The sequence below is a fragment of the Tamandua tetradactyla genome, chromosome 10 (assembly GCF_023851605.1).
Source record: "Tamandua tetradactyla isolate mTamTet1 chromosome 10, mTamTet1.pri, whole genome shotgun sequence".
NCBI lineage: Eukaryota > Metazoa > Chordata > Mammalia > Pilosa > Myrmecophagidae > Tamandua > Tamandua tetradactyla.
In genome coordinates this window covers 23,133,345-23,156,807 of record NC_135336.1, presented here as the reverse complement: position 1 = coordinate 23,156,807, position 23,463 = coordinate 23,133,345, and the positions used below count along the sequence as shown (strand labels likewise).

General features: G+C 37.8%; 2 protein-coding genes across 4 annotated transcripts in view; both read right to left on the bottom strand.

Moving 5' to 3' along the window:
* Positions 1-16: 16 nt before the first annotated feature.
* WDR5B (WD repeat domain 5B) lies at positions 17-13,788 on the bottom strand. The gene has a single exon (XM_077118155.1). The coding sequence runs from the start codon at positions 3,483-3,485 to the stop codon at positions 2,493-2,495; it is 993 nt and encodes a 330-aa protein (XP_076974270.1). The 5' UTR covers positions 3,486-13,788; the 3' UTR covers positions 17-2,492.
* A 2,023-nt stretch (positions 13,789-15,811) lies between these two features.
* The window catches only part of KPNA1 (karyopherin subunit alpha 1), a 149,252-nt gene continuing 141,600 nt past the window's right edge, over positions 15,812-23,463 (bottom strand). For all 3 annotated transcript variants that reach the window (XM_077118152.1, XM_077118153.1, XM_077118154.1), the window contains 2 exons: positions 17,595-17,773; positions 15,812-16,216 (listed from right to left, as the gene is read on the bottom strand). In XM_077118152.1, the coding sequence (XP_076974267.1) occupies positions 16,029-16,216; positions 17,595-17,773 (367 nt within the window). In that variant the 3' untranslated portion in view covers positions 15,812-16,028. The remainder of the gene's footprint in view (positions 16,217-17,594; positions 17,774-23,463) is intronic.

Sequence of the window (23,463 nt, the reverse complement as noted above, 5' to 3'; positions counted from 1 at the left end):
AATGAAACAACTTACTTCAGTTTTAATAATAGCTCTTCTCTGAGAGTCTGGTAGCATATCATTTATTCCCATTACCAAAGTGTTTTCTCCCAGAGGTCACAATGTTTGTTCTGCTTCTTTCATCTTTCTCTTCTCTGTACTCGCAGACCACGAGCACTGTCATCTTAGGGCCTGCCAGCAGCTCTTAAGAGAACCATTTTTTTAAAAGTCCTGGCAACGTGATGAAGGTGGTCTGCCTGTAAGTTCTGAGGACTTAGAAATCCCAGCATCATAGTGTTGTTTGGGGCTGGCACAGTCACCTCTTCTGCTTGTCTTTTTCCTGCTGCTTTTGCACTAAATTTCTCAGCTGTGAAAATCTAATGTACTTTCTTATTAGTGTTGAAAGGTAAGCATTTGCATGTGGTTTGTATCTCATTTAAAGTTTGACTTCAGGATACTAAATCATCTCATATAGATGCTGATTTCTACTTTAAACATTTCATTTATTCCCAGTTTCATGAGTAGTAATGGATGACAAGTCCTCACAGCCATCCCAACTTGCTAGTTCTCCCCAGGGCGTTATAACAGAGATGAGAAAGTATTATATGCAGCTCTTTGGGAACATAAGTTTAATTAATTATTCAGTAAAACGTAATGCACTACTCTATCAATAACTTCATAATTATCTAATGTTGTTTATGATGTCTCTCTGTAATCTTTCTTTTAGAGTAATTTGACCTCAGTTTCTTTATAGATATGAAGCTGGAGGTTATCACTTTGGCTTTCATCAAATAGCACTGTTTCTTGTATATTTTAGTGATTAAGGTTTTCCTGCTTATTTTGGAACACCATCTTACCTAAACCAATGTTTTAGACATGAGTAAATTTTAATGTGGTACTTCAAAAATTACTTTTCTTTCTTCAAAGAACAATACCATTTTTGACTTCAGAAGAAGCATTTAAAAGTGTTGTATCTTTTATAAAAAATATTTCATTACACTAAAGCTTACAAATGTTACCATGCAGCAATAATTTATAGTCATTTTTCATTTTGTCTTTCTTCTTTTCAGTAATTTATAGTGACTCTTTCTTTATATTATATTGGTCAGCATTTCAGAGCTGCCCCTACTAATTCCACTTTTCTCAGTACTTTCCCATATTAACCTTTTAGCAGTCGTAAGTAACTCTAGTATCTTATATTCTTCACTTGTCAAACAAATCACATTTAATAAGGGCTATTATAAGGTATTATTATAGAATAGAAAAAAAGGCAGCTTTTCCCGTGTTGCTTTCAGTTCAATTATTTTTGTATGTTTTAATTTCTAAATTTGTTTTGCATATTTATCATGTCTCTGTAGGTAAAGTAGGTAAAAGCTATTTTCTATTACTTTATATTTCTTATAACCCCTAAAAATAAAAATAAAATTAATATTTGATGCCTATTTTTAATAAACAAAAATAATAGTTTTGAGAATTATTAAATTTTATTGAAATGAGGAAAGGATTGAATGAATGAAAGTTTAGGTGGTTATCATTCATTGTCATTCATCAAACATTAGTCGAGTCCCTTCTCTATATGAAAATTGAGGCTACAAGAATAAAACATACTTCTGACTCCACAGACCTCATGAGTTAGTAGAACTATGGCAAATGAAACAATTACAAAGCAAACTGGTAAATGATAGTTTGAATCTGACAGCAGAATCAATAGAAAGAAGCAGGAAAACCTAACTCAGCTGTTCTCTGTGGATACAGGCAGGCAAGCAGTGATGGCTTCACAAAGTGGTGACTTGTAGCTCAATATGAAAGATGGATAGAACTTAGTAGGCCAGACACATAATGAAGGACAGCAACCTCCCAAGACATTTAGCTTCCCTGGAAATCACAATGGGGCACAATCTGACAAGGCAGTAAAGAGGTCCTTCGGTAAAGCACCATTTTTCTCTTTTTTTAAAATCTTGATAAAACTTAACATTTTAACACTCACGGTATGAGCCTGATCATGACTTATTTTTCACAATTTACAGACTTGATTCCTTGAACCATTACAAGTCCTGTCGCATCAAGTATCATTTAAAGTGTGCAGGTGGTACCTACCTGCATCTCTAATTCTCTACCACTATCCCAGGCTTATGCCCTGATCTCGCAAACAGAAATCTTGGAATGATTCCAAACTCCCTTTCTCTCCTCATTTAATCAACCATCCTGTCTTGTTAACTTTTCTTCTTAATATTTCTCAACAGACTCTAGGCTAGTCACTTAGAGGAATGTAATGGGAAGCTGTCCAGGACCATACACAAAAGATTACAATCTGAAGTCTTAGGTTCTGGATTTGCTTTTACAACTATATTGCTGTGTAAATTTACATTATGAGTCTTAAGATCCAAGACAATTTCAAAAAGAAATAGAAAACTATGTCATAATCAAAAGAAACCATCTTTTTAAATATCCAGGTCTTTTTTTTTTTTGCCAACTTAGGTCTAAAATCAAATTCTACTTGATATTAAAAAGGCTTAGGAGTCACTCCTCCACAGTTTAATTGCTTTGTCATTCCCTAAACCTGCTGATGCAATAATGTTTTCTGTAGGATGACAAGCTGCTGAGATCACAACATCTGTATGACCTTGTAATTTCTGTACAATCTCTTTAGTCTGAAGATTCCAAATGTAAACTAGATGATCCTCGGACCCAGACACAATCCACTTTCCACCAGTAACTGAAAAATTAGCAAATATGCAATATTTCTCATTTTTATGACCAGTGTATGTCTTTAGGCATTTTCCTCTGCTATAATCCCATAGTTTAAGAGTACTGTCCAAAGTTGCAGTGAGAATGTATTTACCATTAGGAGAAAATTTTGCAAAAGAGACAGGAGGGTTATCACGATCAACAAGCGTTTTTAAACACTGACCTGATGCAGCATCCCATATTTTACAGAGACCATCATAGCTACCTGACACTATCAAGGACCCACTACAATTAAAATGAACAGCAGAGACTGGGTCAGAATGAGCAGACAAAGTCTTGAGGCACTTTCCTGTTTTCACCTCCCATATTTTCACACTCTCATCAAAGGATCCTGAAATGACAAGGTTGGATGAAGGGTTGAAATTACAACAGAAAACGTAATTACTGTGACCCTTCAGCGTTTTTAAGCACTTTCCAGATCTCACATCCCATATCTTCAGAGTTTTATCATCTGAGGCAGAAACAAGGTGACTGGAATCTGATGACCAGGCAACATCTGATATTTCCAGATTGTGACCATACAACGTTTTATCACATTTTCCATCATAGGCTCCCCAAATTTTAATTAGTGTATCAGCAGAAGAACTTGCAAGCCATTCTCCATTAGGACTAAATTTAACTGATGACACTGCTTCTGTATGTCCCAGCAGAGTACATCTGAGAGCATAGTTCGGCTTTTCAGGCACTTGCTTCTTCCAACTGGCTGCTGAGGAGAGGGTCGACTCTGCGTTGGCAATTCCTGACTCCTCAGTGGCCATGGCTCTGAAACTCCAGGTCAGTAGACTTACTAGGTATCCCGCACTGAACTCGGCAGTCCAAAATTCTGTCTTTTTGCCCAGCCAAATGAAGATAACATCAGACTTCAAAATGCACAGATTTTAGTAATGATATCTGGATCGTCTTTAGTAGATAATCAGCAGCACAGTTTTGGACTACTTCAGTATTTCCTTTCTTCCTTTGTAAAGAAGCATTTAAGAAATAATATTAAAAGGGTCCTGTCGGCTGTCCGCAAGTACGGTACTAAGGCTAGGTATTTTGTTTATATATGTACAAAGTCATTAAAAGCGGGGCGGGGCGAGGCATCTCTACAGAAAATATCTCCCTTTCCCCAGCCCCAAGATATTTTAAAACATCGAGCAATCCTACCAGGCAGACAGATTTTATGAACTTGAGGATTAATGAATCACCGCTTTAAACAGAAGATTCTGAAGTTAAAAGAAAACCTTCGTGACCACCAAAAAACGGGGATCAGGCCGCCGGCTACTTTCCGGGGACACAAGCAGGTCTGCACAACCGCTTTCATTAGTAAACAAGCAGGAAGCGCAGCAGGACGCACGCGCGAAGGGATGACGAATGGGAGAAGCCTGCCTGCGCCTGCGTCAAAGGAGGCGCAGTAGTTTTCTTCCAGTCTTCCTCTCAATCACCATTGTTCGCTACGCACCTGTGTTCTTTAATTGGGTTATAAGGGAAATTAACCGATCTTGTTCCAGAGCTGACTGCGTAGTGTGGCAAGCAATGAGTCTTTATTTCAAGGAATTCATATTTCTCTTTTGGGAACAGAGTGCCATGGGAAAGGACTGAATTTGTCATTCCCCTTAGCCGCAGGAATAAGCTCGCGTTTGACCTGTAAGCTGAGAGAACTGCACACATCTGGGAAATCCTGCTAACGTCGGTCCATCGTGACGCCGGTGACCGCAGCGCCCCCCCGTGTGAGCTCCTGCTCCGCAGGTGACGGTTGTGAAGAGCCTGGTGGCGCTGGGCCCTGCTCAATGTAAGGGAATTTATGCCCAGATTGTAAGACTCCTAGTTGAAAAGTTTTCCCTGAAAACGTTTAGGAAGGGATAGAGAACCTGTCTTTTTGACAGCTTTAAATACCGATACTTATTTATCATGACATGGTAACGCCAGGAGAGAAAACACAAAAAAGGGAAGGTTTGTTTAGCACTTCCTGATGGTTTAAACTTCCGAAGAAAACTAAGAAAAGGAAGTTGGACTCTCCTCAGATTTTTTGGCCTGAAACTAAAAAGAGACAGAGGTTGGTGGCATGGGGTGAGAAATGAGAAAGGTTACTCTCTCTTAATTAAGCTTTGGAGCGCTTCAGCTAGTTTTAAGAAATAATGGCCTCGAAAGTACTTTATAAATACATGCTGTTCAGATGAGTATTGCCTTAAAATCTAGAATAGGTTTGCCAAAGAAATGGAAGCTAGACTAGTTTCTCTATCTTTGTTTTGCTCGGTAAGTATAGCCTAAGAGAGGCAGTAAATGTTTAAACAGTTTTCCTGGTAGATTAAGGTCAAGAAGCAGATAGCTCTCATGATGCTTTCTGTCAGTCAAAGAATTAAAGTAAAATATGCATGTGGGGATAGTCTCCTGTCCTATACGTATTAAGGGTAATTGAAAGCCTTGTTTAATAGAGCATAGGCAGGCTAATCGACTTTAGCAAAAACCTCCTTACCTCAGGACCCTAGTACTCAAGTTTGAAATTAGGTCAGTAGCTTTATTTTTAGTTATTGCAAATAAACAGTATAAACAATGGGAACGTGCTGGGGATGGGAAGAACATCTTTAAAATAGTTCGAAGCGTCCATTTATATGTATTAAATTAGCTACTAATTTTGGCAGAACTTTCGTGGACCTCCCTGTGTACCATTTGAAAACTTTTTTTCCTTCACAATATCTTAAAGATCAATTCTGACTAAACCCTGAGTCATTCCTATCCCATCTGCCTCCCACTGACAGCAATTAGTATTGTTTTTACTGGGAGGCTTAGAAATACTCTCAATTCTGCATCAGTTGAAACTTTTAGAAAGAGTTTTTATTAATTTATTAAAAGTCACTCAGAGGGCAGAGTTTAAGCTTTGTTTTCAGTGAATTTGTAACTGTTCTATGCACTAGAAAAGTTTGGTGGCTTGGAGCTATGTACCCCAGAAAAACATGTTCTTAAACTTAATCCATTCTTGTGGGTGTGAACCCTTATAAATAGGACCTTTTGATGAAGTTACTTCAGTTACGGTGTGGCCCCGCTGAATTGGGATGGGGCCCCATTGGATTGGGATGGGTCTTAATCTTATTACTGAAGGCCTTGTAGAGGACACACAGAGATAGACCCAGGGAGAAGCCAGAAGCTGGAAGTGGACGGATCCTGGAAGAGAAAGAAGCCGGGAGGACTGCATATAAGTTGCCATGTGACAGAAAAGCCAAGGACCAAGGATCATTGCAGCCAGCCCCAGGATGTCAGTGTCTTCTAGGAGAAAGCATTACCTTGATGACCCCTCAATTTTGTTTCCTAGCCTCAAAACCATGAACCAATAAATTCCCCATTGTTTAACCAACCCATTGCATGGTTATTTGCTTTAGAAACCAGGAAACTAAAATAAAGAGTTAAAGAGGAAACTAGACAAGGCGAACATGTGAAGTCTGGGCTAGGATAAGATATTGGTGATGAAGTATATTTTACTCACTGGAAATATCACAATCAAGGGGAGAGGGGGCACATAAGAATCTGCTGATAGGAATATCCAAAAATGATTTTTCCTCAGATTCTCTCAGAATTTGAAGAAATTTCCATAATTAAAATTTATTTCTTGATGTCTGGGATTTTACTGTTTACAAATAGAATCAAGAACTTAGGTACAGAAAAAAAAAACCTATGAATACAACTAAACTCTTGTTTATTCATTAGTCATGTTTGGATATTAATATGTAGTCCTAACTTTCTAATCCTTATGAACTAGGATTAAGAATTTCATAATTTACTTCCTTGGAAGGAGGGCAAGTACAGTGTGTACGAGCAGGGAATACAGGTAAATCTAAAGTGACAGAAACCACAATTAGGGAGACCGTATTTGAGTTCCCAAGCAAAATCTCTTGCAAGGCCCTTTTAAAAATTTTTTTTTCCTGCTCATCAAATGGGTGATTTGGAACTTTTCCTCCCTGTGAAATCAACTAGTTTTCTTTATATTTCCCTTAAAAGTCTTAGAATTGAAAGTCATTTCTCAAGGTTGGCTCCCCTTATCCACCAGTAAAGTTTACAGATATTTTAAATGCAATTCATATTGCCACAAATGGGGCATTATATTGTTTTACTTTTGTTTTTAGTGTGCCAGATCTAACAATGTTCTGGGGGTGATTCCTATATTAAGCCCTACCAAATCTCTACCAAATCTAGTTTGCGTGTCAAGCATAATAAACCCATGTACCTATTCAGTGATTTAGGGGCATTAACTTAAATATATGGAAATCCTGTTGGTCTAAATATGGGGTGGCCATGTAACTTATCCAAACTGGGATATTTTTTACTTTATAGTCACTGCTGACTTCCAAAGACTTCCCAAGAGGAGTCTCTTCATAATTACAACTTAATCTGGGAGAATTCCATGCTCTTTTTCACATGGTAGTTGACCTAGCCTGCCCAGGTCTTCCTCAAACCCTGTACTGTTCTCTCCCCACAACTGTGGCCTTCTCGGTTTCTATGTTCTTTCTTACCCAGCACTCCATCTTAATGATGGCTGACAAATGCTGGGCTCAAGTGTTATGATAAGGCAGTGATTGTTATTGTGGAAACCCACTGACTAGACTCCACTGGCTTCCTATGGGGTAAGTGGATGTGGCTAAAGGAATTTACAGATTTTTATTCTTCACAAAAACATTCAAGATCACAGAAATGACCACATATTGGCTTTAAAATCAGAGAAAAAGTTATTCAAAATGGCAAGGGACATAGGGTCAACAATCATTGAAACTAGCTTTAATAAATTTGTAAATCCAACACATTTTATACTATAGATGGAGCAGTGACGTCTGTAGGAACTACGGCTACTTTTGTGTTAAAATTTTGTTTTCTTTTCATGAAAAATGGCTGGTCAGCGGAATCTCTCCAAAATCTGGAAGAGGAACAATCATAGAATGAAGAAGTATACCATCTTTCTGTTTCTATTCATCTGCCACTTAAAATAGAGAAATAAGAAGCATGCGGTGATATAACAAGTTGTAAAAAGAAAGAATCCCTGTTTAATAACCCAAGACAAGCAGCAAAAATATAACTGGCAAAAAAAAATTTTTTTTTCTTAACTTTAAAATATGCCAGAAGAGATTGATGAGCTAGTTTTGGTATAAATACTTGGATCTCACTATATTAGTTGCCTTAGGAATATGCCTATCAACTTTTCTCAGGGATGTAGACTTTTTTTTACAAATAGACCTCACTATGACAAAGCTTGCTCTTGTAAATTTCAGGTCAAATATGTCTCCTGAGCACTGACAGAGAAGTAAATTGGTGAAAAATGTGTGTACATATGATCGAATATTGTGCTGCTACAAGAAGGAACAAAGTTGTGAGGCATGGAACATTGTGAATAAACCTGTGGGAGACTTGGTGAGGCAAAATAAGCCAGAAATAAAAGAGGAATTATTGTATGGTCTTATTTAGAAAATACTTAGAAAACAGAGGCCTGGATTGTAAATTCTTAAAGCAGCCACATTTAGTCTGGAGTGGTAACTGTTATTCCTGGATTTTGAGAGGCTGTTTTATATATGTATAACCTGGTATTAAGAGGTAAGAATGAAGCTGATCAGGCTGGGATAAGGTAATTCAGATGACAGGGATAAGGAAGACATTGTCTATATTTTAGAACTTCATTTACTCTTTGAGACCAAAGGAAGAAAGGTTTATTTTATCTAGAATCTAAATTTTCTGTAGTACATAATCTCAGTTAAATTGTCTGGATAGATCACGTAAACAACTCTAACACAGGGAGCCCAGAATAAGAATGAGGGCCTTTACTCCTATATAGCTTAATGTAATGCATCCCAGAGTATGTTAAGCAGATAATCAAAAAGTATTGAAAAAAAAGTATTGGCAAAGTCCCCGGAGAGATGGGAGAAAAAATGAGGAACTGTTAAACTTTGCCACCGGGGAAACCCTTGATACTGTGTCAAAAATTAGGGACACCAAAATCAATAGGCCAACAATTGAAACACAGGGAACATAGAATAAGAGGTCCTTTAATCCTGTATAGATTATTGTAATGCCTGGATACATCCTAGAATAAAAATCAAGCAGATAATAAAAAAATATTGGCAAAGTTCCCTGAGAGATGGGGGAAAGAATATGGAACTATTAAACCTTACCATCAAGGTAAGGTTTGATGTGTCAATACTGTGATACTATGTCAAATTTTAGGGACACCCAGATCAATAGGCCATGCCCTCGATCATGCGGCTTACTCTTGTGAAGCTTATGTAGGTAGCAGAGAAGCTTGGACTACCTATGGGCATGCCTAAGAGTTACTTCTGGAGGACCTCTGTTGTTGCTCAGATGTGGCCTCACTCTCTCTAAGCCCAACTCTGCAAGTGAAATTATTGCCCTCCCCCCATGTGGGACATGACATCCATGGGTGAAAGTCTCCCTGGTGATGTGGGAGATGACTTCCAGGGATGAATCCAGACCTGGCACCGTGGGATCAACAATTCCATCCTGACCAAAATGGGGAAAAGAAGTGTAGTTAATATATTATCAGTGGCAGAGAGAGTTCAAATAGAGTCAAGAGGCTAGTCGGGAGGTTGCTCTTATGCAAGCTTCGGTTAGACCTTGCTACCTATCATAACCTGCTAACCCCTAACCAGGACCATTCCAGCCAATTCTAAAGAACACCTAGGGCAATATATAAGATTCCACAAGGGCTCCATGCACTAGAGTAATTTTCTAGAAATCTACACCTCCAGTTGGGTCCCTGGTCCAGGTAAGTCCTGAAACCTAGCCCAGCTTCTCCAGAACATCAGATAGTTCCATCTCCCTATGCCATATTAGTGACAGACCCTTCCAATATGAAAAATTTAGAATGGCCATAGCCCAAACAACCCTAAAGAGAGGGATGGAAAGATCGAAGGTGATGGTGGAGTCATACAGAGAAGACAGGATTTAACAAATGAATATGAATGCTGAATCATTAAATTGGTATCTTTTAGTTTCCAGTATTTTAGAGCAGCTACAAGTAAAAACCTGAAATTGTAAAATTGTAACCCATGCCAAACTCTGAAATACGTTCTACAACTAAATGTGCTGTGCTTTGAAATTTTTTTTTGCATACATGTTATTTTTCACAAAAAAAAAGGAAAAAAAAGTCAACCGTGATGATAAAATATTTAAGCCCTCTAGCCTCCTATATTCTTGAGCAACTAGAGGGAAAAATAGGAGAGGATTGTATGGCAGCCCATGACAAACTCTGGGATCTGTCCCTAACTACTTGTTGAAGAGTGCTTTGAAAACTATTGCTTTTTTATTTCTTTGCTTTGTATATATGTTATACAATAAAACAAGAAAAAAAAAAAAAACCAATAGGCCAAGCCCTTGCTCTTGAGGCTTGCTCTTGTGAAGCTTATGTACGTAGCAGAGACATTTAACCTACCTATAGGAGTTACTTCTAGAGGACCTCTTTTGTTGCTCAGATGTGGCCTCTCTAAGCCCAACTCTGCAAGTGAAATCATTGCTCTACCCCCTATGTGGGACATGACATCCAGAAGTGAAAGTTTCCCTGGTGGCATGAGATGACTCCCAGGGATGAGCCTGGCCCTGGCACTATGGGATCAACAATGCCATCCTGACCAAAAGGGGGAAAAGTAGTGTAAAATAAGGTATCAGTGGCTGAGAGAGTTCAAATAGTCAAGTGGCTACTCTGGAGGTCACTCTTATGCAAGCTTCAGTTAGACATTGCTACCTATCATAACTTGCCAAGTCCCAACCAAAACCATCCCAGCTAATCCTAAAGAACACCTAGGGCATTATATAAGATTCTACAAAGATTCCATGCACTAGGGTAACTTTCCAGAAATCTACAACATCCAGATGGGTCCCCTGGACCATTTAAGTCCTGAAATGCAGAGGGGCCAGCCTCTCCAGAATATTGGTTAGTTCCATCCTCTTAGCCCATATTATCAACAGCCCCTTCCAACATGAAAAAGCTAGACTGGGCATAGCCCAAATACCCCTGAAAAGTGGAAGAAAGATCAAAGGTGATGGTGGGGTTATACAGGGAAGGTAGGGTTTAACAAGTATGATTGCTGAATCATTATACTGAAGTTTCTTTTAGTCTCCATATCTTAGAGCAGCTAGAAGTAAAAGCCTAAAATTGTGGAATTGTAAACCATACCAAACTCTGAAATCTGTTCTACAACTAACTGTTGAGATGTGCTTTGAAATTTAATTGCTTTTTTGTATACATCATATTCTTTACACCAAAAAAAAAACAAAAATTTCTGTCTTCTGAAAGTAAATATATATAAAATACTTAAATGTTTAGACACTTGCATGTTGTTAGTTCTGCCTTCAAACAATAAAGGAATTCCTTTGAGCTTTTTTTTGTAGTAAGTATCCTTTACCAATATTGCAGAGGCATATTTCTTAATTCATTTAATTAGTATTTACTGAATGTCTACAGTATGTGCAAGGCACTCACCCATGGCCTGACAGACTTCTTTCAAGTACAAAGAATCATTAGAGCTATGACAAATCCATTTCAGAGTACTATAAAAGAGGACCCAGAGTGAGCAAAATGACCTGAGAGTATGAAGTACTCAATAGCCAATACATTAAAAAGTAGTCTTTCAAACTTTTGTTAAAAAGTTTCCTTTAGAAGGAAGTCCGTTGTGTTAAATTTACACCTGTGGTACTGCTTTCTAAGGCAGCAATTTTTCATTCGAAAGCTTTCTCTCTGTCAATTACCTTAATTTGTGTTTAAAGTGGAAACATGTTTCTGTGAGTTAGACACTGTGTTCCTAAGGCCAAACCAATCATTTACATACCAAGCTTTCTTTTTTTTTAAACTTGTTTTTACACCTATCTAGTCCTATGAATTTTTTTTTTCTGCATGGGCAGGCACCGGGAACCGAACCCGGGTCTCTGGCATGGCAGGTGAGAACTCTGCCTGCTGAGCCACCATCACACCGCACCCTATGGAATTTTAACACCACATAGGGGGAAAATGTTTGGGCTTAGACTATATAACACCAGAGTATATAACCTAAAAGGAACCAATACCCTAATTTAATCACGCTAAGAGTGTTGATGGTAAGGAAGAGTCAGGAAGTACTGTCCTTCCAAAATTGCTGGTCCCAATGAGGCTGCTGAAAGTTTAATTCTGTGAGTTCCTGGACACAGAAGCATCCCATGACTTCAGCTTTCCATCAGATACAGAACCTGCCCTGCCCTTGGTAGGGCTCTTCCCCTTAGACAGCTAGTGTCTATGAGCTGTGGCCTAGAGGCAAAGTAACTTCTTTTAAGTCTTTATATAACCATCTATAAAATAGGAGTAATTATCCACCTCAAAAAAGGGTATAGGATTAAAAGAAAAAAAAGTCCTTGACTACGGACCTGGCATACAACAGACACTCAAATAAAAACAAGCTGCCTTTATTGCCTGTATGAAAACAGACTGGGACTTCTTTTGTTAACCTTTAGTTGAAAATAGAATGGAGGATAATAATGGAAGGTGGTGACAGAAGCACAACATTGTAAAATAACTTGCAACTGGGCAGATAAATATTTTATCTGCTCACCTCACAACAGAAAGAAATGGTCCTATTCTTTGAGCACAGCAAAAAACTCAAATTTGAGACTTCCATATATAGGTACACTTGTCTCTTTTCCTTAGGAATTCAGTTTGACAAAGCAAATTTTGGAATGTAGGAGGTGGCATTTGGTATATAAATATGAAAAGCAAAAAAATGTCCCTTTCTAAAAGATCCCTTTTTTTTCCTGAACATTATCCTGAAACCACAATCTTCAATATACATAAAAAGTCCCAAGCCTTGAAACAGCTATAACAACCTGCCTATTGAAATGAAAAAATTCACAAAACTAATCAGCAATAAAGAAAAGATATCCTTTGACCCAAGGAAAATCCTTTCACAATGCAACCCTAAGTTGAGGAACTAAATAACAGAAATGTTTATTTAGTACTAGAGAAATAAATTTAAAGTAGCCTGTGGGTGGCCATGTATAATAAAAGGATGTAGTTGACTAAACTTGGTTTATAAAATATACTACAATTTTTGCTTAGGCAAAATCAGCAGCAAACGGAACAACCCAGCTTTATTATGGGACAATTGGAAATATTAATTTCTCTGATAATAAAGCTAATGCTAGAAAAAGGATCCAGAGCCCAGTAAGCTTTATCTGGCAAGTGGAAAAAACAATCCTAAAGCAACAGTGTTTTAAAAGGCAGGACAACTGCCAAAGTTAAAAAGGGTCCTGATCGTGATGAGAACATGACTGAAAATGTGCTATGGAGAATTGTGTACCCTAAATCTCACCTTTCTTCATATGTATCAACATGTATCATCTTTACCTTCCCAAGTATTTCTCAATCCAACCATATCTAGCTGCTAGTCCTTAAAATGAAAGGTGCTTTTACTTCCCAAATGTTTTCAATGTTTTTTCTCCACCTAAGTTCTCATTACAATGAATATACTTTCAAAGTTTGTAGGAGGAAAAAAAAGAAAAAAGGAAAGGAAAAACAAAACCACTTTCCCCTATTAGGATATAAAACTGCAAATGAGTTTTCTCAGTTTTGAAATTAACATGCTTTTGTAAAATTAACACATTTAAAATATTCAATAAACTGAAACTAAGTTAACTGAATGTGCCAGGCAGAAAACTAAAAAAGTAAAAACAGGATTTACCATTAAATGTTGTTTCTATTACCAAATGTCATTTCTATTACCAAAAAGACTGCTTTTATCAATACCAATGAATTCCAAAGAGTCCAGTTATAGGGGGATTTAACTTTTAGCAAATTCTAATCTTTTAAATTAAAAATCATGTTATTGCAAAAAAAAAAAAAAATTAGCTCAGATACCATGGATCATTAACCTCTAAGACAGGACCAAGATAAATTCCTGTTCTAGACAGAAAATAGACCACATAAGTTAAATGGACTTTCTTTGCTTTAATTCACTTAATGAGACACCTGCAATTGCTAGCAAAAACTTCTAACATACACTACATTTAATAACTTGAGGAGACAACTTTGTGTGCTTTATATTTCTTCCATTCAAACTGGTTTATAAAATAAACTGATAATTTTTAACTATCCAATAGATGGCACATAATTTAAGGAGCATCCTATAGAAATGATATCAGTAATTTGCAATTAAGAAAAAATCAGCCACAAAAAAGGAAAAAGCTAAAAACAAGATTTTTACTATGAATCAGTGCTTCTATTATCCTTCCAAAAGAAGTTATATTTAATGTGAATTAAAGGCAACATTGAAAGTTTTTCTTTAAATTAACCACCTAATTTATCCCTAAAATTACAAAGAATCAAAGTCTTTTACAGGTCAAGTGCAGTAAACTAAAATGTTCTTTTAGCACAAAGCAGCACTAGAAAAAGTAACAGTTACAGATGGGAGGTGACTAGTTTTGCATTGGCTGCTCCATCAATAATAGACAGACATCAGATGGTATCCATCCCAGAGCACAGACACAACTACAGACTAGATGTGAAGAATGCGTCACACTCTTGGCTGGTAAGTGTCTTTGTCTTTGAATCTTTCTTGGTTGAATGAAGTGGAATTTTTTTTTTAAGTTTAAATCAGTTCACTTAAGTTGGCTGCTTAAATAACATCATGATGAGGTATGAAAGCTCTGAATATTCCTAACATTCAGCAGGATTTACCAGAGATAGCTTGTCAGGGGCAACTTCTAAATAGTTTACACTTTGAAGTTACAATGAATTCTAAAAGAGTACAAGTCTGAAAAAGTTTACAAGGGTATGCTCTGCAACTTTTCCTTAGGAATTCAGTTTGAATAGCACACCAACAAAAAAATCTTCTTTGATGGTGTGTTCCAATATTGAGTGTCAAGATGGCCAACTAGCACCAAGAAGTCAGATTGAACTCATTTTCAGTTCTCTTGGCAATTAAGCTTATTTTTCATTCCGTCCAAGCACAAATGTGGATCACTGAACACAGTACTGGAAGCGCCGTTTGCAGGTACAGACTGTAGTCATCATTAAATGAGCCAGAAGATGGACACTGTTATTATTTTATAGGGACAATTCTAGGTGGGGGTGAAATAAAATTAGGGAACAATGAGGTTATGAGAAAAGATCACTGCCTTTACTTGAATACAGTCTGTGTTGAGAAGATGGTATTAGTTTAAGATGCGGATGCTACATCAGAAGGATCATATATGAGTGCATTAAAATCAAGCTGAACTTGATTAAGAAAAAAAAATCCCTAACTATCTTTAAAAGTTAAGTGTTATCTGCCATTCACAGAGGGAAAAAGCACCTAGGATGAACTCCAACTTAACGAGGTCCATGATCAGGACCACAAAGCCTGAAACATTTGCTTTAATGCAGAAACACAGTCTCTAGTCACACTGGTTGAGTTTAGGGGAGATTAGAGGTTATGGGGTGGTTTTTCTTTCTTTTTTTTAGTTTTAATTCAGTTATAGGAGATGTTTTTTAATTACTAAGAATTCTAAATCTTCATACCAGCATTAGAATTGAACCACTTTCAAATCCTAAAACACATAAGATCAAAGAGAAGCAATAACCATACAAATTAACATGTGCCCCTCTCCTTTCTGCTCCGAGGGAACCTGCAAGCCAGTATCATATTTAAGAGTCAAAGTGTTAATTCTTCAGCATTCCTGACAACTAGAAAGCACATTCACTGAAGGCTGAAGGTGAGGGCCTTGATGGTAATTAACTTTAATATCTGTGAAGAATGGCGCCAAGAGGAAGAAAACCATCTCATCTCAGTAAGGATTAATGCAAATTTGGCTGGAAAAAGCCACCAGGTAATCCAAGGGTTCACTGTGGAAGAACTCATGAAAAGTACTTTGAAGTATACACAACCGTTCTAAACATTTCCCATGTTGCAAATAGTTGTGTGAAATTCAAGATAAAGGTTTAGTCTCATCTCTTAATGTCACTATTTTTCCCCACTTTAAAGGGAATGAAGAGGAGTCCTCTTTTTTTCCCCCCAAAAAAGGGAGCCACATTAATGTAAGTATATATTCCCATGACTCATATAAATGCAGATCTCCAAAGCCTAGGGATTTTCCATAAAACAGTGGGCCGTTCTGTTTACCCTTTTATTTAGAAGGGTATTCCACCACAGAGAGCCAGAGGTTTTCCAGATGTGTGTAAGAGAGCAAGTGCGCAAGACAAGCAAATGAGCGCAAACAGTATTATGGAAAACATTTGAGAAGTTAGCTCCATGAGGACTGTGGGCTCCACAAGAGGACTCGACTGGGTAGCCTGGTCTGACACAGGAACATGAAAGCAGAGTATTGCTTCAAAGCTGGAAACCTTCCATAGGAGCCTCACACTGCTGGAAGATGTACTGCTGTTGGCTAAGGTCGACCTGGGGAGCAATGCTGCTGTCTTCATCCTCAGTCCCGAAGTAGTGCTCAATAAGATCAAAAGCCTTCTGATAGATCTCTTGGTTTTCATGACTCTGTAAGAACTCAATTTTATCCAGACCTAGAAGGAAGAATGAGGGAAAAGCTGTGGTATATTTCTTGGAAATTCCAAGGAGACTGTATTTTGCCATAGTCTCCTTCTTTGATGTAAAGAAAAGACCATCTATTTATATCTCATAAATATTTTCTAATAACATAGAAATTATTGCTTGGGCTACTCTGAAAGCTAGCATTACAAACTGACATCTTAAACACATATGCCAGCAACATCTAATAGACAGAAGCCGCAGTTTCCATAATAGCCATCACATCCAGTGCCCACGGCCAGGAGCAGTGGTATTCTTACTGGACTATACCTGTGGTCTAACTCTTGGCTCTGGTTCTATCTAGCCTTTGAATTATCCAATATCATTTCAAAAAATCTATTATTTCCTTAAATCAACCAGAATCAATTATTATTGTTTACAATGTAAAGTCTGTCTAAAACAATTAGTTAACTAGTCCCTTTAATTAGCAAATTTAAGCACATCTGAGCTAGGCTTTCTATCACTTGTAGCCAACAGCACCCAGCACAGTGACACAGCAATAAATGTTAACAATGCTTAGAGAAAATAAACACAAACACACACACATACACACACACTGAAAAGATACATAAAAACGTAAATTACAATTATCTCTATGGAAAAGATCTCTGGAAACTAACTTTTTAAAAATATATACTTTTCAAAATTTCTTACACTAAGCAGAAAGAACTTTCAGAATTTGGTTTTTTAAAAAATCATAAACTGTTAAATTCACCTAGGAAAACTATTCTGTATTATCTGCTAAATTTGAAGATGAACATACCCCATGACTCTACGACCCCTAATTCCAATCTCAAGAATAAACAAACCCTAGAGCAGGGGTTTTCATCATTGGCTTCACATTAAAATCAATGAGGGAACTTTAAAAAAAAAAGGTTAAGTGCACTGGTATACCAATGATAATGGGTGGAGGTGGGACTGAGATGAGAAGAACAAGGAGACCAAAAGCAGAGTGATTTTCAATATGAAAGGCTTAGAAACCCCACAGAGGCAGGACACAGGAATTGGGCGATGTAGTTCAAAATTAAAATTCTAAATGTTGTAAGAGAAAAACAGGAAAGTAAGGCATCCCAGAAGTTAGATACAGATGTTTTGGGGGTTCGCAATGACTGCTAAGAGCCAACAGTGGTCATAAGGGCAAGGGGAATCAGGAACCTAGGAAGACCCTAAAAGCCCAGTGTAAAATGGCTGAACTGAAGGATACTGGCTTTTTTCTCTTCACACATACATGCTTTTTCCAATTTCGCATTCTAAACATTTTATAAGCTTGCTAATGATAGATGTGGAAAGGCCAGAAAAGGGGGGGGGGGGGGGGAGAATTTCAGGACAATCTACTAAAACACTCTAACTTACCGTAAGCTTCTTCAATCAAAGCACAGTAAGGGTTAATGCCAGTGCCGTTCCTTTTGGCTTCTTGTTCTCCAAGTCTCAGGATATTTTCCAAGCCATTTAGAGCAACCTGAACAATCTTAGAGTCCATAACTGTGAGGAGATCACAGAGTGGCTTGATACAACCCAGTTCCACTAGGTACCTAAATTAATACAGAGAACAATTTAGTCAAATGAAGCTTTTACTTTCTAATACTTGCACGAAATTTGTGGAGGGGTTACCGTCAAACTCATCAAAGAGATAAAAAGCAGGCACCGTTCAACCATACAAAATGCTGCTTAATCACAAACTAATTATTAACCAAAAACAGTTCTCTAGATATACCATTGCCATTCCTCTCTCCCTTCACATTTTGGACTCCAAGGAACTGGAATATTCTCTTACTTTGAATGGAGTAGTTAAAAAAATAATATATTTGCTATTAATTTATTCTTATCTTCATTGTCTAACTGCTCAAACATGACACACTTGGTGCTATATAAGCCAGCACAGGCTCAACAAAACAATTCTTTGGAATGAGATTAGAATTTTACTAATGTAGGTTGTGAGAAGACTGTATGGAAAGAATAAAACAAATGTAAGGAGGACTTCAGAGAAATTCTTTTTAATAAGCAGAATTTAAGGTTTAGTCCAGAGTAATAACAACGAAACTGAGACACATGATTATAGCATCAAATTATAGCAGATATTCATGCCATTTTTACAATACAACAATAGGTTGTATTTTATAAGATCTGTGATAAAGTCATTTTGGAATTTACTGCCAATGCTAATCTCTTTATTTCTCTCTTGCACGGTTTTTTTTTTTTTTACTTACACACACCTCACTTAGCTACACTATCACTGTCATATGTAAAAATATTAATTATTCCATAACAAATATCTAGTCATCTAGTAAGGACTCAAATTTCCCTTAAAAAAAAAAAAAAGATAGGTTTGCCTGTTTGACCAAGCCCTTAATCTTGAGGCTTGCTCTTGTGAAGCTTACATACATAGCGGAGAAGCTTAGCCTCCTACAGGTATACCTAAGAGTTACTTCTGGAGGACCTCTTTTGTTGCTCGGATATGGCCTCTCTCTAAGCCCAACTCTGCAAGAGAAACCATTGCTCTCCCCCATACGTGGGACATGACATCCTGGGATTAAAGTCTGCCTGGCAGCTGAGCCCTGGCACCGTGGGATCACCAACACCACCCTGACCAAAAGTTGGAAAAGAAGTATAACAAATAAGGTATCAGTGGCTAAGAGAGTTCAAATAGAATCAAGAGGTTACTCTGGAGGTTACAAGCTTCTAACTAGACATTGCTATTTGTCATAATTTGCCAGCCCCCAACCAAAATCCATCCTAAAATTCCTGAAGAATACCTACGGCATTATATAAGATTCTACAAAAGTTTCCTGCACTAGGGTAACTTTCCAGAATCATACAACCTCCAGATGAATCCCTGGACCAGATAAGTCCTGAAATGCAGAGGGGCCAGTCTCTCCAGAACATCAACTAGTTCCATCCCGCTATCCCATATTATCGGCAGCCCATTCCAACATGAAAAAGTTAGTATGGACATAGCCCAAATACCCTAAAAAGTGGGAGAAAGATCAAAGGTGATAGTGGAGTTATACAGAGAAGGTCAGGTTTAACAAATGAGTATGAGTGCTGAATCATTATATTAATATTTCTTTTGGTCTTCAGGATCTTGGAACAGCAAGAAGAAAAAATGAAAAATCATGGAACTGTAACCCATACCAAACTTCAAAATTTGTTCTGTAACTACTTGTTAAAATGTACTTGGAAATTTATTGCTTTTATATATGTTATATTTCACACACACATACACACACACACGCAAAATATTAAAAAAATTTGCTTATCTGAATCAGGATTCAAGTGAGGTCCACATCTTGTCCCTGTTGCTTTTAAATTTCTTAATCTATATACTATACTCCCCACCCATCTCCTATTCTTTCCTTTGTATGTTCACTCTTTTTAATTGTTTTGCAATTTATAGGTACAAGAAACTGTTTACCCTATCATTTCCTATGTACAGATTTTTTATATCACTTAACATATTCCCCTGTCCTTTGTATTTCCTATAAAATAATAGATAAATCAAGAGACTTGATCAGATTCAGGTCCTTTTTGTAAAGAGTACGGTATTGGTATTTCATTATTTCCTTGGGGCTAGAAAATGGAGGCATTATAATTTTATCACTCTTTAATGATTATCTGAAATACCTCTGTAAAGAAAACTTCACCTCACCAAATATTTGATCACCCCAAGATAGAGCTTACAATAAAAGACAGGATAAATGCTTGATCTTTTATTTACGAATTTTCAAAGTAAACTTTCCAAACATGCTTCAAAGACAGCCAACAAGGTTCTTGTGTTTTTAAATTTAACACAATTTCCATAGCTGCCTTCTAAAATAAGACACAGCAGGCAACTGCATATTTGGCTAAACTTGTTTTCTGAGACATTAACATCATAAAAATAGTTTTCATTAATTAAAATCCAGATCCAGCATTAAATTCCTCTCTCCCAAAAGTCTGACCACAAAAGGAATGCAGCGAATAGGGTGAAATCAGTTTAGTTTTCATACTCATTGAGTTAGCTGGGAGACCTTTACGTGATTTCAACAATATAGTGCTGAGTTTAGAACTCTTAAATGTGTTAGATACATTCGAAATGTCACAAATTTGCTTTTTTTAATCTTTGGTTAAATATTGTTAGTCTCACTGGAAAATTTACTAAAAAGGAAAAAGTACAGATTGTTTTAAATTTATTCCTGAATATGCTCAAATATGTCAGAAATTTTCCTTTAGAAAAGAGGGAGTTGCCTTATATGTGAGTCTTTCCATAATCTGTGATACTCCAGGGCTTAGCTACTTTATTTGAATAAACATATTATCCACAGAAAACAATTTGAAATAAATCTTCATCAATGTTAGCATGAGGCAATTATAAAGGTCACCTGACAGATTCAGGAATGAAAGAGGAAGCAAGAAAAACACTGGTGAAGATTTAGTAATTACTACTGGAGGCATGTTGTTATAAACAAGCTTTTTAAAGATCCCATTTAAAAAACAAACAAAAAAACACACAGTGATTAAATTGGATATACACCAGAAAGAATGAAAACAAATAAAACCCAACTGTGTCAATACCATATTATGTAAATGAGTTACCATGGGTTGGGATAAAATTTCTCCATACAGACATTCAAGCTTTTTATGTCATACAACTGGAATGGAAGAAAAGATAGAAAAGATGATGTGACCTAGAAAACTGTTACACGACCAAAAAAAGTCTCAGTACCACAGCCAGAAAAGACAGAAAAAACATACCACTGTTTATTTCCTCACTCTTTTTCTAATAAAAGTAATAACAGTTTTAGGGAAAATATCTCAAATATTTGGAATTAAAAGTAGGTAATAAATTTTTTAAACTTTTTTATTGTAAAGTATAACATATATACAAAGCAAAGAAATAAAAAAGCAATAGTTTTCAAAGCACTCTTCAACAAGTGGTTTTACAGAACAGATCCCAGAGTTTGTTATGGACTACCATATGATCCTATCATATTTTTCCTTCTAGCTGCTCCAGAACATAGGAGGCTAGAGGGCTTAAATATTTTTTTATCATCACAATTGACTTTTTTTCCTTTGTGCGTGAAAAATAAAATATATGCAAAAAAAGCTATAAATTTCAAAGCATAGCACCACAATTAGTTGTAGAACATATTCCAGACTTTGACATGGGTTACAATTTCACAATTTTAGGTTTTTACTTCTAGCTGCTCTAAAATACTGGAGACTAAAAGAGATATCAATTTAATGAGTTCAACATTCATATTCGGTTGTTAAATCCTATCTTCTATGTATACCTCCACGATCACCTTTGATCTTTCCATACCTCTCTTTAGGGTTATTTGGCCTATGGCCATTCTAAATTTTTGATATTGGAAGGGTCTGTCACTAATATGGGGTAGGGAGATGGAGCTATCTGATGTTCTGGAGAGGCTGGGCTAGGTTTCAGGACTTATACGGACCAGGGACCCATCTGGAGGTTGTAGGTTTCTGGAAAGTTACTCTAGTGCATAGAACCCTTGTGGAATCTTATATATTGTCCTAGGTGTTCTTTAGAATTGGCTGGAATGGTCGTGGTTGGGGGTTGGCAGTAGCGTTACAAGGAAACTAGAGGGAACTGAAGCCTCTGGTACCTATAGTTGCAGCAAACATTAAACAGAAACCAGCTCCTAGCTAAATCAACATAAAATCTCACACTAAAAACCTAATTACTTCAGTTCCTATTACCCATTACCGTGCCTGGCTTTCAACAAAAATTACAGGGCATGCTAAGAAGCAAAACAAAATAAACAAAAAACAGCCTAAAGAGTTTGTCAAAGCAAGCGTCAAAACGAGAGTCAAAGGTAACACAGATTTTAGAATTATCAGACAGGACATTTAAAATAGCCATTTTTATTAACACGCTAAGGGCTCTAATAGAAAAAAGAGACAACATGGAAGAACAGATAAGCAATGTAAGCAGAGAAACAGAACTTTAAGAATGAATAAGAAATTCTAGAAATCAAAAACACTGTAACAGAAATGTAGAATGCCTGTGATGGGCTCATGAGTAGACTGGTGGATACAGTTAGGGAAACTTCCCAAACTGAAATGCAAAGAGAAAAAAGGAGGAAAGAAATGAAATACACTAAGAAATGTGGGGGGATCCACCATCTTATCCTTCCCTTTCTCCTCCTGCTCCGGCAGGTCTCCAACCACCATCGTGCCCTCTTTTGCCTTCACCGGCTCCTCCGCCACCGTCCTCGACAGCCTTGCTACCCTCACCTTTCCTCCTTCAGAACAGCTACTAGGGGAGTAGAAACGATACAGAACAGCTCCCAGAGCCAAGACAGAGATAAAAAAGACAGCGTACCCCATTCTGGAACAGCTGACTGTCTGGGAGAACCAGCTCCGGTGAGATCGCCGAGGGGCGTGGGCTTTCCCAGGCGGGACAGCAAGCGGCCGGAGTTCCTTCCTTGCTCCTTCCCAGGCCAGCTGGCAGAATTGGGAAGGCGGTCCCCTCAAGCCGCGGCGGCTGGCGCCCCCACCACGCAAGGCCCCCCGGACCAATTGAGAGAATTGGATTGGAAATCCCCAGTCCGCGGAGAACGGTGAGCAGGGGGGTCCCTTCCAAACACGTGACTCCCCAGTCCAGCTGGGAACGGTGCACTCTCCCGGGTTGCGGCGGCTGGCACCCTACCGCCACGCTTGGCGCCCCGGGCCGACTTTGGGAAATTTGGTTGGGCGCTCTCCCGGGCTGCGGCGCCCAGCGACCCTCCCAGCGTTCGGACCCCCGGGCCGGCTGGCACAGTTCCAAGCCGCTTCGGCTGGCGAACCTCTCCCACGGCGAGAGTTATCCAAAGTTAAAGGACCCACAGCATCTTTTACTGGTGGAACACGCAGACAAACGTGGGCCACGAACGCCACCTACTGGGCAGGATAAGAAAAACAGAACCCAGAGATTTCACAGAAAAATCTTTCAACCTGTTGGGTCCAACACCCAGGGAAATCTGCTAAATGCCCAGACGCCAGCAGAAGATAACGGATCACGCTCAGAAAATTGAAAATACGGCCCAGTCAAAGGAACAAACCAATAGTTCAAATGAGATACAGGAGCTGAAACATCTAATGCTGAATATACGAACAGAAATTGAAAACCTCTTCAAAAACGAAATCGATAAATTGAGGGAGGACATGAAGAAGACATGGGCTGAACAAAAAGAAGCAGAGAAAAACTGAAAAAACAAATCACAGAGCTTATGGAAGTGAA

What these genes read in the sequence shown, in the direction of transcription:
- WDR5B (XM_077118155.1), bottom strand. Translation starts at nt 3,485, where the DNA reads ATGGCCACTGAGGAGTCAGGAATTGCCAACGCAGAGTCGACCCTCTCC.